Raw genomic sequence first — 16,901 nt, 5'->3', positions numbered from 1 at the left:
AATCTAAAAAACTTTTTTTATTTTTTAATATTCTCATAGTGAATTAATTTGGATATAAATGAGATTGTAATGAAAATGTACAAGTTGCTCAAAGTCATTAAAATGTTTAGGACAAGAGTAAATCCTTTACAATTGTCAAAGGGGCTGAGGGCTGTAACTCTTGTAGATATCATACGACAAGTCAACGGTAAAACAAAGCAGCATTAAAAGTGTTACAAAATAAATACACGGTCACTGATATATTAAATCTACTATATAATTGTCTAAGGGTCACTTCCGTCTGTCTGTCTGTCTGTCACGGATATTCATTGGTCGCGGCCTCTGTCTGTCATGGAAATCCAAGTCGCTGATTGGTCGTGGCCACGACCAATCAGCGACGGGCCCAGTCCGGCAGCAAAATGGCCGCTCCTTACTCCCCGCAGTCAGTGCCCGGCGCCCGCTCCATACTCCCGAGTCCCCTCCAGTCAGCGCTCACACAGGGTTAATGGCAGTGGTAACAGACCGCGTTATGCCGCGGGTAACGCACTCCGTTACCGCTGCTATTAACCCTGTGTGTCCCCAACTTTTTACTATTGATGCTGCCTATGCGACATCAATAGTAAAAAAAATTTAATGTTAAAAATAATAAAAAAACAAAAAACCTGCTATTCTCACCCTCCGTAGTCCGCCGAACCGCACGCGGCTGCCGCCATCTTCCGTTCCCAGAGATGCATTGCGAAATTACCCAGAAGACTTAGCGGTCTCGCGAGACCGCTAAGTCTTCTGGGTAATTTCGCAATGCATCCTGGGAACGGAAGATAGCGGCAGCCGTGTGTGCATTGCCAGAGCTTCGGTGGATCCCGGTGGGTGAGTATAGAACTATTTTTTATTTTAATTATTTTTTTTAACAGGGATATGGTGCCCATACTGCGTGGGCTGTGAGATATACTGCGGGGGCTGTGCTATATAATACATGGGCAGTGTGATATACTGCGTGGGCTGTGCGATATACTGCGTGGGCTGTGAGATATACTGCGGGGGCTGTGCTATATAATACATGGGCAGTGTGATATACTGCGTGGGCTGTGCGATATACTGCGAGGGCTGTGCTATATACTACATGGGCAGTGTGATATACTGCGAGGGCTGTGCTATATACTACATGGGCAGTGTGATATACTGCGTGGGCTGTGTGATATACTGCGGGGGCTGTGCTATATACTACATGGGCAGTGTGATATACTGCGAGGGCTGTGCTATATACTACATGGGCAATGTGATACACTGCATGGGCTGTGTGATATATTGCGGGGGCTGTGCTATATACTACATGGGCAGTGTGATATACTGCGTGGGCTGTGTGATATACTGTGGGGGCTGTGCTATATACTACATGGGCAGTGTGATATACTGCGTGGGCTGTGTGATATACTGCGAGGGCTGTGCTATATACTACATGGGCAGTGTGATATACTGCGTGGGCTGTGTGATATACTGCTAGGGCTGTGCTATATACTACGTGGGCTGTGTGATATACTGCGGGGGCTGTGCTATATACTACATGGGAAGTGTGATATACTGCGTGGGCTGTGTGATATACTGTGGGGGCTGTGCTATATACTACATGGGCAGTGTTATATACTACGTGGGCTGTGTGATATACTGTGGGGGCTGTGCTATGTACTACATGGGCAGTGTTATATACTATGTGGGCTGTGATATACTGCGGGGGCTGTGCTATATACTACATGGGCAGTGTTATATACTGCGTGGGCTGTGTTGTATACTGCGTGGGCTGTGCTATATACTACGTGCCCTGTGTTATATACTGCGTGGCCTGTGTTATATACTACGTCGCCTGTGTTATATACTGCGTGGCTGCTATATACTGCGTGGGCTGTGTTATATAGTACGTGGGCTGTGTTATGTACTGCGTGGCCTGTATTAACGCATCAGGTATTCTAGAATATGTATGTATGTATATAGCAGCCACATAGTATATAGCACAGGCCACGTACTATTTGTCTGCTACATACTACATGCCTCCTATATACTACGTGGCCTGTGCTATATACTATGGGGCTGCTATATACATACATACATACATATTCTAGAATACCCGATGCGTTAGAATCGGGCCACCATCTAGTAAGCAATAACTTGGAGGACCTCCACTGATCCCAAGAATAGGGCTCTGGAGTGCCAAGTTTGAAAAGCGAGATGGTCCCACTTGCATTTATTCCCTGTTTTTGGGACTGGTGCAGATAGCCGAAATTTCCCCCACAGTCCAATAAACTGGAAGGTTGCTTGACATGTTGGACTATTTTTCCGTTATAGTCGGCAGCTTATTATCTCTCCTTTGAATAAGTAATAACTTGGTACAACCACTTTAGAGAAGCAACAGTATTGCGTTTGGGAACCACTTGTTCATGTTTTTTTACTAGTCAGGAACCATAACACAGGTCTGCGACTAAAAAGCTATTTGATTATTTTCATCTAATTTCCATGTATTTTGGTGTGCTGAAATGGAAAAAATATTGAAAAAAATCCTGAACGTCAGGATTTGCCACAAAATGCAAAATTCTCTTCAAATTTGGTATACCAAATACCCTTGTTTTCTGTGTCTATGGGACAGTCGAGACTGACAAAAACACTGGACCAAGAAGAATTGGCAGCCGAGGGTGCTCACGGTTGGTGAAAAAAATGTCCTCCGAGAAACTTTGGTTCCTCTCCATAAAGTTCTTCTACCACCTCTCCACATAAAATTGGGATTAATGAAGCAATTCGTAAAATCACTTCCAAAAGATGGAGAATGCTTCAAATACTTGGTCACCAAGTTTCCTGGCCTCTCGGAGGCAAAATTGAAGGAAGGTGTGTTCGTCGGACCAGACATCAGAAGGCTTATTGCTGATCAAGAGTTTATCAATACCATGACTCATCCTCAAAAAGTAGGGTGGTCTGCATTTAAAGAGGTCGTAGAGAAATTTTTAGGCAATAACAAAGACCCTGACAAAAAATTAAATCGTCGGACGAATGTTGAAAGCATTATAAGCTTTAGGTTGCCTGATGAGTTTGAAAGTGCATTTCCTCCATTCCCACCTTGAAACTTTCCTGAAAATTTGGGAGGTGTGAGTGAAGAGCAAGGTGAACGATTCCACCAGGACATTAAAGAGATGGAAAGAAGATACCAGGGAAGATGGAGCATTACAATGATGGCAGACTACTGTTGGACGCTTCAGAGAGACATTCCAGATGCTCCTCACAAGCGTAAATGTACCAAGAGAAGCCTCACAGGGAAGAAGAATCGATTTTAGTGTGTGTTAGTGAGCTCATTGCAGTTAAAAAATGATTTTCATGAAACATTTGTAATAAAAAATTAATTTTATGAGTCTATTTTCATTTATTTTGAGGTATTGTCTCATTTAACATAGTTACTTAAATTGTCAGAAAACGTGATGTCCTATGACAAAACGGAGGTCATTTTCGGATTCAGCGCACTTAAAAACATAAAGATTACGTGGAATAACCAAAACAGCTCTTGAAAATTTTTTTTTTCTGTGTAATTAAAGAAAGGTGCTTAAACCCATCTCACAGGTCAGAAGATAGCCAAGCTGAATGGGACACTTGCTTAACATGCTAGGATACACCCAGGGGTGGCCAGAGGCACTGATAAAGTCCACTTTCTGTAGTCTTTCAGCTTGACACCTAGATAATACAAGAAAGTAGGTAAGCTTTTGGACCCACCAAGAAATGCTTAACATCTGAAAGTGGTCACAAAATTCCATTTGTTAACAGGTGGCACTAAATACAATTTTTTTTAAAAATGAGCCGGAGTATAAGTTGGTATGCATGCAATATACAGGAGTATGTTCATACTGGCCATTAAACAGACAAAACCTAAGATAGAAACTAAATGAGAAAAGTGTGATTACTTCTGTCTGTTGTGATGCCATTTTCCTGGAGATTTTAGTGAACCGGAAGCAAATGGTTGTCGGCTATAAGGATGAAAATTGTGTTTGACATTGTTTTATCCTCTTTCGTGTTAGTTTTCAACATTTGCTGGGCCTAATATTTAGCCTATTTTGTCATGGGTAGTCGAAGTTTGCCTAGTTTTTTTATTTATTTTTTTGTGTGTGTGTTTTTCGATTAAAACATGGCAAAGACAAATACAAATTTATCACCAGATGTCAGGAAGCTTATTATTCCTGACAACAAATGTTGCCATGCCAAGCACTAAGCACATAATTCACTATGTAATTCATGGATGCTGTATGTCCAAATAAATACCAATCAAAAGTAAAATATGAACCAAAAAATGCACGCCAAGTTGTTGTGCATTTTTGGGTCGACTTTTTTTTTTTTGTTCTAATACTACATTGATCTCAAGATTGCTAATTGTGAAAAACAAAAGTTCCAGTTTGTGAACATAACTGGGTTCTCGTAAGCTTTTTGTGTGGCAGAAACACACTTTGAAACCCACTTATTCCTAAAATGGTTAATTCAGCAGATCAGGAAAGGTAACCTACTGTCAGAATTGAAGACGAAAATATAGCATACACACTTAACAAGCTATTGGTAAAAGATCTGGCAACTCATAAAGATTAACTGCACTTTTGAGAAAACTTTTGACATCTAGTGACATGTCAGCAATTTTAGTCTTTGGTAACCGGGGTGCTGAGGCTCCCATCAGGGTAAGAAGTGCTCAGCTAGTCACTGCTCTCCGACTAGTTGACGACTGGCACAATAAAATGTTTATGGGGTCAGTATTCGATCTTGGTAGAGAGCAGTGTCAGGATGAGTGCTTCTCCCCTAGTGAATAGCGGGAGTCCTGTCTCCCCACAGATCAAAACTTCTGTCTCTTTGAGTGCTCTCGATGGACATAAGCAGACTCTTTTGAAATACCTGATGGCCCCTTGAATGGCGCATAATGTTTATGCATTATGTAATGTGTGATATCTCCATATTTTTCAGGAAAAATGTGTTCCAGTGTATTGCAAATACCGATTCCAAGACCTTCCTGTTCACCAAACTCAAGGCCAGATACATGGAACGCATGTTTTTTTCAGAGACGTCAATGTTGTTTTTGTAGGAACTATGGGTCCAGGAAAGCTGCGTGAGTTTCTTCTCGGCTCTCCTATAGAGATCGAGGTGCATGATCGAGATCAGAAAATACAGGAGGACATAAGCAAGCCATCACTTTTTGGCATGGAACCTGAAGATGAAAAACTGAGTAATGTCGGTCTTGTGACTTCTAAAAGCACTGTCCATAACCCCTTCGTGAAACGAGACAGATTGTCTGATCCTTATGGGATTGCAAAAATTAGATTATCTGAACTGGTGAATGGTGCAACATACTTGAATATTTCCATTCCGATCCATAACTGTGCATGTCCTGATGCCACGGAGTATCATTCCAGTAGCAAAAACGGTGGAATATTAGGATCTGTCAATAACAGCCAGATTTCACCCTTACCAGTAGGACATTATGTAGAGGCTCAATCTCGTCTCAAAGTAAGGGTAGACCTGGCAGTGCCCCTTTCTTCTGAGACCGTGGATCCTGATTGTCCCTTTGGACGTATCATTTACATTTTTGATTACAAGAACAATGAATTGTTTCAAGATCTTATACGGAAAATAACAGACATCAACTGTAGCGCTTTTAGCCTTGACCCGATCCCAATTAATCTGTCCTTGGATATCCTTTCCAGAGTGAGTTTAAGGGATGATCAGAAAGATGACGCTTCCCTGAATGTTGTAACTGGAATTCATATCATGGATGGAGACATTCACCTATTCGTTTTAGAAGGATTAAGGCAAAAAGCTGTAAAAGAGCTGTGGGAGACTGTACCATCCAGGTAGCAAATATTCTTCTATATGTAGTGTTTACTGATGTGTCTGAGTCATGTACGGTATGTAAATGTTTCATTAGTTGTGGAATTGTAATTTTTATTTTTCCAAATTTTATTTTAGAGCAGCAGAGCAGAACGGAAAGCTGGTGATCCTGTACAACTCAGAAATGGCTTTTCATGAGCGTTTATACAAAGATCTTGGAGTTTTGTTGTGTCATGTCCATCTTCATGAACCGCTTTATGCCTTAGTAAATCAGCCACTTCTGTACATCAGAGACATGGTCCCACCATTGTGCTTTCAAGCTTTGTCCAGGTAGATACCCTTCTTAGTTATTGATATTTTCTCTCTGTAATATTGAAGTCTCTTCTATTTTTAAATTGATGATTTTTGTGTTTTTTACTTTTATTTACACTATTTTTCATTTTCAAGTTTTGATAATTTTATTAGTAGCATAAAAGGAGTTGTATTTGCAGTCATTTTGGTTGGTTACAAAATACATGTAACACATATTTATAGTGGTGACCGATTCCCTTTAAGAAGGATCTGCACTCACGTGTAAACATTTCCATATTATTGAACACAGTGCTGCTATTTAGGTTGCCTTTTTGTAATTTGTCTCTTTATTATAGCTTGGATAAACTGACAAAATAATAGTTGGTCATCAGTTTCTGAAATATTAACAACCGATATGATACTGCTTCTTGTTAATTTTGCCAAAATGGCCACTGACAAAACATAACAAAGAAAGTAATTTAATTACCAAACTTTTGGCTACTTTGGGAAGTCCACCCTTCCTGCCAGAAGTAGTTTTTATTGAAAGGTGATAAAGCACGCATATTGTACAATACTATACAAGTTAGGAAACAGCAAATGAGAACTTTCCGATGTTTTGTGTTGTGATTTTGCTTTTTGCTCCCTCTAGTGGTCATTAGTGATTTGACTCTGGAGCGTCTGTCTTTTCCTATATCCTCACCTGGGCCGTTAGTTCAGGGGCGTTGCTATATAAGCTCCCTGGACCTTCAGTTCAATGCCTGGCATCGTTGAAATCAGAGCTAATCTGCTGTGCTCTTGTCCTCTGATCCTGGTTCCTGTTTTTCAAGCTAAGTCTGCTTCTTTGCTTTTTGCTTTTTGCTTTTGTTTTGTTTGGTATTTTTGTCCAGCTTGTTCCTATCTGTATCCTGACCTTTGCTGGAAGCTCTAGGGGGCTGGTGTTCTCCCCCCGGACCGTTAGACGGTTCGGGGGTTCTTGAATCTCCAGCGTGGATTTTTATAGGGTTTTTGTTGACCAGATAAGTTATCTTGCTATATTCTGCTATTAGTAAGCTGGCCTCTCTTTGCTGAACCTGGTTCATTTCTGTGTTTGTCATTTCCTCTTACCTCACCGTTATTATTTGTGGGGGGCTTGTATCTTGCTTTGGGGTCCCTTTCTCTGGAGGCAAGAGAGGTCTTTGTTTTCTTCTCCTAGGGGTAGTTAGATTCTCCGGCTGGCGCGAGTCATCTAGCGATCACCGTAGGCATGATCCCCGGCTACTTCTAGTGTTGGCGTTAGGAGTAGCTATTTGGTCAACCCAGTTACCACAGCCCTATGAGCTGGATTTTTGTATCTTGCAGACTTACACGTTCCTCTGAGACCCTGTCCACTGGGGTCATAACAGTTTTGTAACCACCATAGAGTTGTTGTTTATTAGGCATGCTAGAACTTCATAAAAACTCCTCAAAAAGGCAAAACTCTACTGATATTACATTTATCACCTAACCAGAGGTTAACTGATAAATCCACATGGCTAGAATACCTCTTTAATTTGTAGCTGACGGTTACTGAATAAACTATACCACATGCAATCTGAATTTACTGCAATTTTTTGTCTCTCCAAATTGTTAGTGTTGTTGTATTTTTTAAGGTTAGATTATGTCTGCCGTGCCAAAAAGTTGCGAGATGTCATTCAGAGCGACCTCCTACCTTCAGGAGAAATGATTCACCTTCTCAGTCGAGAATTTGGAGTTCCACTTAAACCGGGAGATTTGTTTGCAGATAAAGAAAATACAGTCAGCAAAAAGTTGGTTATTTCTGAGAAAGAGGACAAAATGTTTCGAAGTCATTTGCATGTACCCTTAGATAATTTTAATGAACCATACATTCAGTTGAAACAGGAGATTGAGAATTGCCAGACCAAGGACCACATCCAGGTAAGTGCACAGACTCTACTAGCGTTTGACATTTAGAATTCCTGAACTTTCTACATTCCAACCATTTTTCTTCCTCTTGTTGCTTTAGCAAAGTTGTGTAGGACTCTCTAAAGTTATTATATATCAAAGCGGGTATAGGTTTAATGCAGGAGCCGATATAGACAGAAGAAGGCATCTGTGCAAAAACAATATATGGGCCCTTTTCAGTCCAATAGCTTATTATAATGCAAAAAAAGTAACATTTGAAGATCTCTTGGGATGAAAATGAAGAGACTTATCATGAAGACGAAGGCTAGAGACCCGATAATGTATCAGAAGATGTTTAAAGACAACCCATCACTTAAGTGTCCATCTCTGACTTTCCAAAATGTTAGTAAAGATGATGATTTTACATCATGCTATCATTTTGGGGGTTACTCAGTCTTTTTTCACAAAATTGGCCTAAGATAAACTATGACAATAGAACATACAGTGGGGAAAATAAGTATTTTATACACTGCAAGTTTTCCCACCTACAAAGAATGGACAGGACTGTAATTTTTTTCGTAGGTTCACTTCAACTGTGAGAGACAGAATCTTAAAATAAAAACAGAAAATTATATTGTATGATTTTTATGAAATAAGTATTTGATCACCTGCTAACCAGCAAAAATTCTGGCTCTCACAGACCTGTTAGTTTTTCTTTACGAAGCCCTTCTACGCTCCACTCATTACCTGTATTAATTGCACCTGTTTGAGCTAGTTACTTGTATAAAAGACACCTGTCCACACACTCAATCAATCACAATTCAACCTCTCCACCATGGCCAAGACCAAAGATCTGTCTAAGGGCACTAGGGACTAAATTGTAGACCTGCACAAGGCTGGGATGGGCTCCAGGACAAACGGGAAGCAGTCTGGTGAGAAGGCAACAACTGTTGAAACAATTATTAGAAAGTAGAAGAAACACAAGATGACTATCAATTTTCCGTGGTCTGGGACTCCATTCAAGATCTTTCCTCATGTGGTAAGGATGAATCTGAGAAACGATCAGGAATCAGTCCAGAACTACATGAGAGAGGACCTGGTCTATGACCTGAAGAGAGCTGGGACCACAGTCTCAAACATTACTGTTAGTAACACACTATGCCGTCATAGATTAAAATCCTGCAGGGCATGCAAGGTCCCCCTGCTCACGCCAACACCTGTCCAGACTCGTTTGAAGTTCATCAATGACCATCTGGATAAATAAGAAGAGACACGGGAGAAGGTCATGTGGTCAGATGAGACCAAAATAGAATTTTTTGGTATCAACTCCAAAAAATGTGTTTGGAAGAAGAAGGATGATTACGACCCCAAGAACACCGTCCAAACCGTGAAGCATGGTGGGGAAAACATCATACTTTGGAGGTGCTTTTCTGCAAAGGGAACAGGACAACTGCACCATATTGAAGGGAGGATGGATGGGGTCATGTATCGCAAGATTTTTGCCAAGACCTCCTTGCTTTAGTAAGAGTATTGAAAATGGGTTGTGGTTGGGTCTTCCAACATGATAATGACCTGAAACACACAGCCAGGGCAACAAGGAGTGGCTCTGCAAGAAGCATTTGAAGGTCCTGGAGAGGCCTAGCCAGTCTCCTGCCTGAACCCAGTAGAAAATCTTTTTGGAGGGAGCCGAAACTCAATGCTGCCCAGCAAGAGCCCCAAAAACTGAAAGATCTGGAGAAGATCTGTATGGAGGAGTGGGCCAAAATCCCTGCTGCAAGTGTCTGCAAACTTGGTCAAGAACTACAGGAAATGTCTGACCTCTGTAATTACAAACAAAAGTTTCTGTATCAAATATTAATTTATTTATTTCTATTGTATCAAATACTTATTACATGCAATAAAATGCAAATTAATTACCGTATGTAAAAATCATGCAATGTGATTGTCTGTATTTTTTTTTAGATTAGGGGGGAAAACTTGCAAAATTGGCAGTGTATAAAATACTTATTTTCACCACTGTATGCATCATGGTCTCCATAATAAATATATTATTATGGCCTAAAGTTAGAACAGGTTACGGTCACCACTATGGATCCCATTGGCATGCAATAGTTTCCACCAAGGGGAACCTCATTTTGACAAACACCACTGAAAATAATTAAGAGAACACATAAATCACCACATCAGATCTCAAGAACCATTCGTTCAAGTTGGAAATCTTTGCTGATATAAATCATGTAATATATTGGGAACAAAATAATGTATCAACTTTCAGTAGAAACCAAAATCAACCAATTGTGGGCTGGATCCCAAATCACCATGAAAATGAAAGTAAAGCCTAGAATCACTGGCTTATCCAATCTCTATAAATTTCATCACTGCAACTCATAAACTGACTCAATAGTGTATATGGCCATCATGTGCCTATATAGGTGCACTCTATACAACGTCTATGAATGCACATGATGAGATGTTGTTATCCTGGAAGAGCTCCTCCTAGACTTGAATCAGAGCTCTCCGTTTTTGGTTCTACTCGGCAGCTCAGGCTGGACCCATACACAATGTCCCAGAGGTTCGGAACTGGATTCCAGTCTGAGAAACATGAGAAACATGTTAAATTGACTTAGGGTTATGTTGTGAGCGTCCCCTTAATTTTTTTGAGCAGTTTATAATTTAATCTGAATAAAGCCTCCAATACCAATGTGAATATTGCCTAACCTTACTATTGATCAAATTGCTTTTAGCCCTCTCTATCACTGTTCTTGGCCAGGATTCCTTTTAATGGAGTAGGGTATAAAATGTCCTCTCTTTCCTACAGACAAACATTGACCATGTTTGGCAGATGAGCAGACAATTGAAAAAACCTACAGTGGAGTATGTGGAGATCGTTCCTGTAGACGGGATGCCTGTGCACAATTACAGCTCACAAACACTCAACTCTACAGAGCTGGCACTAAAGATTTTAAGACAGAAAATGGCTGAGGTTAGTTAACCCTAACATGAAAGAATCTCTATATTTGTAGAACAACATTAAAATGGGTTTCCCTGGTTTAGAAGTTATTGTCAATGGGCTCTGGTTGGGGTAAGAAAAAAAATAATCCTTTACTCACCTCCCGGACTGTCGCCTGTCCTCCCCACTCACTATTGTGTCCCCAGCCGGTCTCAGAGTATCCACACCCAGAGGAGGTCTCACATGATCACTGCAGCCAATCAGCAGTGTCTCACATGATCACTGCAGCCAATCAGCAGCATCTCACATGATCAATGCAGCCAATCAGCAGCCTCTGATCAGCTGTAGCCTTCACATTCTGTTGTGAGTGTGAAGGAGCAGCGCTGGTATGGTAGGTGACTATAAGATTTTGTTTTTCTTACCCCACACTGGGCCCACTGCCAGTAAGTTATAAAGTATGGAAAACCCCTTTGATCTATTTTTTTTGCATACGGGATATATTAAAACCTTTAGGTATGTTAAATATTTACTCATGCACATGCTTGTTTTATTTTTTTTTCCTGAATTGGAAAACTGCTGTGTTTTGTAAATCTGCTGCTTGTCAATCCTTCATTGTCAATCAGTGGTTTTTCACCCATAAAAATTAAATAAAACCTGGAACAAATGTTTAATAAAAGCCACGAAAATGCTGAAAAGTGGGTATGTTAAATGCAGGATTTTCTTGCCAAGACAGCACGTTTTGGCTGCAGAAAAAAAATGTATGGCTGACCATGTAGTGTATGGACCAGGACTGCTCTGCTAGGGTGACAGAACTCTGTTAGCAATCCTCTGCACTGGCCGATAGCAGATGACCCAGGTGGCTTCATGTAGGCAGGGATTATCTTAATGACAATCAGTTCAAGTGATAGATATCAGACACAAGTTCTCACAAAGACCAGGGCTGCAATCAGCAGTAGTATTACTTGGTGGCTATTCAGAGAAAGTCAAGTCCACCAGGACTAGCTTATCAATGAGTGTCCAAATAACGTGTGACTTCACAGTCATTAAACTTAAGGTACCTTCACACGAAGCGACGCTGCAGCGATAGCGACAACGATGTCGATCGCTGCAGCGTCGCTGTTTGGTCGCTGGAGAGCTGTCACACAGACCGCTCTCCAGCGATCAACTATGCCGAGGTCCCCTGGTAACCAGGGTAAACATCGGGTAACTAAGCGCAGGGCCGCGCTTAGTAACCCGATGTTTACCCTGGTTACCAGCGTAAAATCTAAAAAAAACAAACAGCACATACTTACATTCACGTCCCCCTGCGTCCACTTCCTGACTGACTGAGCGCCGTACAGTGAGAGCAGAGCGGTGACGTCACCGCTGTGCTGCTTTCACTTTCACTTTGCGGCGCTGAGTCAGAGGAGGAAGCAGACTGCAGGGGACGCAATGTGAGTATGTGCTGTTTGTTTTTTTTACATTTTACGCTAGTAACCAGGGTAAACATCGGGTAACTAAGCGCGGCCCTGCGCTTAGTAACCCGATGTTTACCCTGGTTACCAGTGTAAAATATCGCTGGTATCGTTGCTTTTGCTTTCAAACACAACGATACACAGCGATCGGACGACCAAATAAAGTTCTGGACTTTATTCAGCGACCAGCGACATCACAGCAGGATCCTGATCGCTGCTGCGTGTCAAACGAAACGATATCGCTAGCGAGGACGCTGCAACGTCACGGATTGCTAGCGATATCGTTATAATGTCGTTTCGTGTGAAGGTACCTTTACACTAGAATTTCATACTCTCAAAATGTATTTTATTTTCAGATTAATTATTTTTCTTGCAGGAACCAAACCAGAGATACTCATACTGTCTAGATTACCAGTCAGCTACTGTGAGTCCAGTATGTGCTATAGAGGAGCTGAAAAAAAGAGGAGCAAAGTCTAGAGAAGAATGGATGACACCGGGCGGTTTCCTGTATCCAGGATTTATAAGTAGCATTGAAAGCAACCAGCACTCAAAAAAGCCAGATGATGCTCGGATCCTGGAACTATCCAAGGTATACAATATAATAAAATATTCACATGGTTGAGCTAATGCCGTCCTCTTGGTAACATTATATTGCCTTTAGAAGATGTCCAACACTTATTCAGAGTGAATTTTATTAGAAACATTATTTTTATAGAATTCAGTAACCTTTTACCGACATCTGATGTATTGGTACGTCTGTTCATTGACTTTGATGCGGGGTCAGAAACTGGTGGCAGATGATGGCTGTGTTATTGTTGTGAATTATGTTCTTGGGCTCCCTCCGGTGGTTACAAGTGGTAGCGCTGCTGTCTGTCCTTCACAGCTGTCATCAGGTGTGTCCACTTTGGACTGGGCTATTTAGTCTGGCTTCACCCTTTAGTCAGTGCCAGTTGTCCATTGTTTCTGGAGGATTCACATCCCTTCCTGGTCTCTCCTGCTTGCTGTTCTTTTCAACAAGATAAGTCCTGCTTGTTTTTGCAGCCCACATTTTGTGGGCCTTATTGTTCAGTGCATTTCTTGTTTTTTCTTGTCCAGCTTATTCTGTGTAAGGATTTATGCAGCCAAGCTGGAATCTCTGGAGAGGCAGATATATCCTCCATGTCTTTAGTTAGATGGGGAGTTTTTGTGTTTTCTGTGGTGGATATTTCCTAGTATTTTAATACTGACCGCATAGTTATCTGTCCTATCTTTCCTATTTAGCTAGATTGGCCTCCTTTGCTAAATTTTGTTTTCAGCCTGTGTATGTTTTTTCCTCTCCTCTCACAGTCAATATTTGTGGGGGGCTGTCTATCCTTTGGGGATTTTCTCTGAGACGAGATAGTTTTCCCTTTTCTATCTATAGGGTTAATTAGTCCTCCGGCTGTGTCGAGATGTCTAGGGAGCGCTAGGTACATTCCACGGCTACTTCTAGTTGCGGTGTTAAGTTCAGGGTCTGCGGTCAGTACAGGTACCACCTTCTCCAGAGTACGTCTAATGCTGCTCCTAGGCCACCAGATCATAACAGTTATTCAGTAATCATCTGCCTCTAACAGCTGCGGTTGGAGTTCACCCCGCAGTTGCTAACCTGTTGAATGCTTTGACATTCTGTGACGTGACATTTACAGCTCGCAACCTGGACAAGCGCTGTTGTTACTGCCCATCAGTGCCTCCGCATTGCAATCGTGGAGAGCCAATAGGATGTCATGACATCCAGGAGCCTACTGAAGACCTCTCTGTCTATGATTATTGTACTCCTGCAAAAGCCGGCCCACGGCTGGCATTCTTAGGATATTGTGATTTTTGCTATACATAACAGTCCCTAAAGGGACTAAAAAATACAGTAATTTTTTTTAACTTTTTTAAATACAGTATATATATATATTTATTCCCAATTAAAAATAAAGAAATAAAATGAAATTGAATTTAAGATTTTTCCAAATTTCAACGCCCTGGGATTGGATTTTTTTCCCGCTTTCAGGTGCTTCACATGATGAAACCGATGGTGTCATTCAAAAATACAAATCATCTCACAAAAAAGCAAAACACTGTACGGCTGTGTCGACAGAAAAATAAAAAAATGATGGCTCTTTGAAAAAGGAGAAGAAAAAACGAAAGGCAAAAACAAAAAAATCACTGTCAGGATGGGGGTTTAAAAAGTAATACACCACAGATATAAGGACTTTAATATAAAGCATGATCGTAGCGAACACAAAAATTTGCAAGTACCCACCAATACTGAAAATGCCCCAAAAAGTTATATTTTTTACTTGGTCAGTTAAAAGATACTAATATTTTGAGCAATAGCAGAGGTAATATAGTTTGCTAATGCATAGTGAATAACACATTAAACAATTAATACACTAGTATGTCTAGATTGATGGCCGCTCCCCAATGCATATTTCGCCTTTTGCATTGTCAATCGATTACTAAAATAGAGCCTGAATATATTCATAAATGTCACTGAGCAAATCGGATTTCAACCGACACGTATGGACCTATTAAACCGGCATTAAGCTACATTTTCTATTTACTAAAGAAGAATTATAAGTATTTTGTAATTTTGTGAGCTATTATTGACAAATACATCAAGTTTATGCAAAGACTCAATATTTACAGTGTTAATCCTTATTTTTCAAGTCTTGTGCCCTTTGCCCTGGCCACTGAATATGAGCTCCTGGGCCACATATTCATTGATGGCAACACATTCTTACCTAATTAGTGCATCACAGTTTCTGTGTTTCTGTTTGTCCACCCACTTTTTGAGGATTGGTCATAGGCTTTGAATGGGATTGAGTTCTGGGGAGTATCCTGGCCAAGGAGCCAAAATGTTGTTGAACATAGTTATTTCTTTTATCTTGTGACACGGTCTCCATCATGCTGGAAAATGCATTGTTCATCACCAAATTGTTTAGATTTAAAGAAGTTGCTTTTGGAGGATGTTCAGATCCCATTCTTTATTCATGGCAGTGTTCCTAGGAAAAACTTGTGAGTCTGCCCACTCTGCGGATGAAAAGCAATCCCAAACATAATGTTTTCCGGAGGCTTCACTGCTGACATGACACAGGACTCATGGTAGCATTCACCTTTTCTTCTCTGGACAATCCTTCATTCAGATGTCAGTCTGAAGGGGTCTTCATCATACAAAATAACTTGGGAAGAAGTACAGGGATTGGACTGCAGATGTTTGGCGCATCTGGAAGAATGATTGTTTGGTCCACAGAAGTCTTATTTGCAGCAATTCGACCATGGAGGCCTGCTTTTAGCTTTCTCTTCTGTTGATGTTGATATGTGTCTGCTAACTTCATGTCTGTCCATGATTTTTGAGGGCCGTTATCTGAGGTGCTGTCAATTTGCATTTTCCTAGGTTGGTAATTCTGATGAACTTAATCTCTGCAGCAGACGTAATTCTTTGTTCCCCTTTCCTGTTACAGTCCTCATAATAACCAGTTAAATAATTGCAATTGATGGTTTTCATGATTGCACTTGAGATTACCTTCAAGACTTTTTCAGATTGACTGATCTTCATGTCCTAAAGTAATGAAGGACTTTCATTTCTATTTCCTTAGTCGAGTGGTTATTGCCATATTCTGGCTTGGAACAGTTGTGTAATAGTTTGCAGCAGCATCACAGTGAAAGTGGTATGATATTTATCAATGTTTAGTCAATCTCAGTTCTGTGCAAAAGTTTTAGGCAGGTAGGGGAAAAATGCCACAAAGTTAAAATGCTTTAAAAATAGAAGTGTTAGGCTATGTGCACACGTTCAGGAATGTCTGCAGAATTTTCCTGAACAAAACCGGACTTTTTCTGCAGGAAATCCTCTTGCGGTTTTTTTGTGTGTTTTTATCGCGTGTTTTGTGCGGGTTTTTTTGCGGAATTTTCACGTTTTTTTGAGCTTCCCAATGCAATAATATAGCTGCAAAAAATCTGCAAAATTAATAAACATGCTGCATTTTTTTTCTGCGATGCTTTTTTTGCGGAAAAAAACGCAGCATGTGCACAAAAATTGCGGAATGCATTGAAATGATGGGATGCTTAATGTAAGCGGTTTTTTAGCGTTTTTTCCCGCAGAAAACGGCAAAAAAAAAATGCAAAAAATCCTGAACGTGTGCACATAGCCTTAATTGTTTACTTTTATCAATTAACAAAATGCAAAGTGAATGAACAAAACAGGAATCTAAATCAAATCAATATTCTGTGTGATCTTTGCCTTCAAAACAGCATCAAAGCATCAATTTTTCTAGATACACATCTCACACAGTTTTTGAAGGAGCACGGTAGGGAGATTGTTGGAAACATCATGAAGAACTAACCACAGATCATCTGTAGATTTAAGGTATCGTCACATTAAGCGACGCTGCAGCGATATCGACAACGATGCCGATCGCTGCAGCGTCGCTGTGTGGTCGCTGGAGAGCTGTCACACAGACAGCTCTCCAGCGACCAACGATGCCGAAGTCCCCGGGTAACCAGGGTAA

General features: G+C 40.7%; 1 protein-coding gene across 1 annotated transcript in view; it reads left to right on the top strand.

Moving 5' to 3' along the window:
• Positions 1 to 16,901, top strand: part of CFAP92 (cilia and flagella associated protein 92 (putative)) — a 119,599-nt gene that overhangs the window by 88,936 nt on the left and 13,762 nt on the right. Inside the window, exons 10-14 of the mRNA XM_077278598.1 lie at positions 4,951 to 5,834; positions 5,950 to 6,141; positions 7,731 to 8,016; positions 10,802 to 10,966; positions 12,764 to 12,976. Of these exons, the coding sequence (XP_077134713.1) occupies positions 4,951 to 5,834; positions 5,950 to 6,141; positions 7,731 to 8,016; positions 10,802 to 10,966; positions 12,764 to 12,976 (1,740 nt within the window). The remainder of the gene's footprint in view (positions 1 to 4,950; positions 5,835 to 5,949; positions 6,142 to 7,730; positions 8,017 to 10,801; positions 10,967 to 12,763; positions 12,977 to 16,901) is intronic.

This window comes from Ranitomeya variabilis, chromosome 8 (assembly GCF_051348905.1).
Source record: "Ranitomeya variabilis isolate aRanVar5 chromosome 8, aRanVar5.hap1, whole genome shotgun sequence".
In the NCBI taxonomy this organism is placed as follows: domain Eukaryota; kingdom Metazoa; phylum Chordata; class Amphibia; order Anura; family Dendrobatidae; genus Ranitomeya; species Ranitomeya variabilis.
Note: the sequence above shows the minus strand (reverse complement) of the source record. Positions and strands in the feature narration are given on the sequence as shown.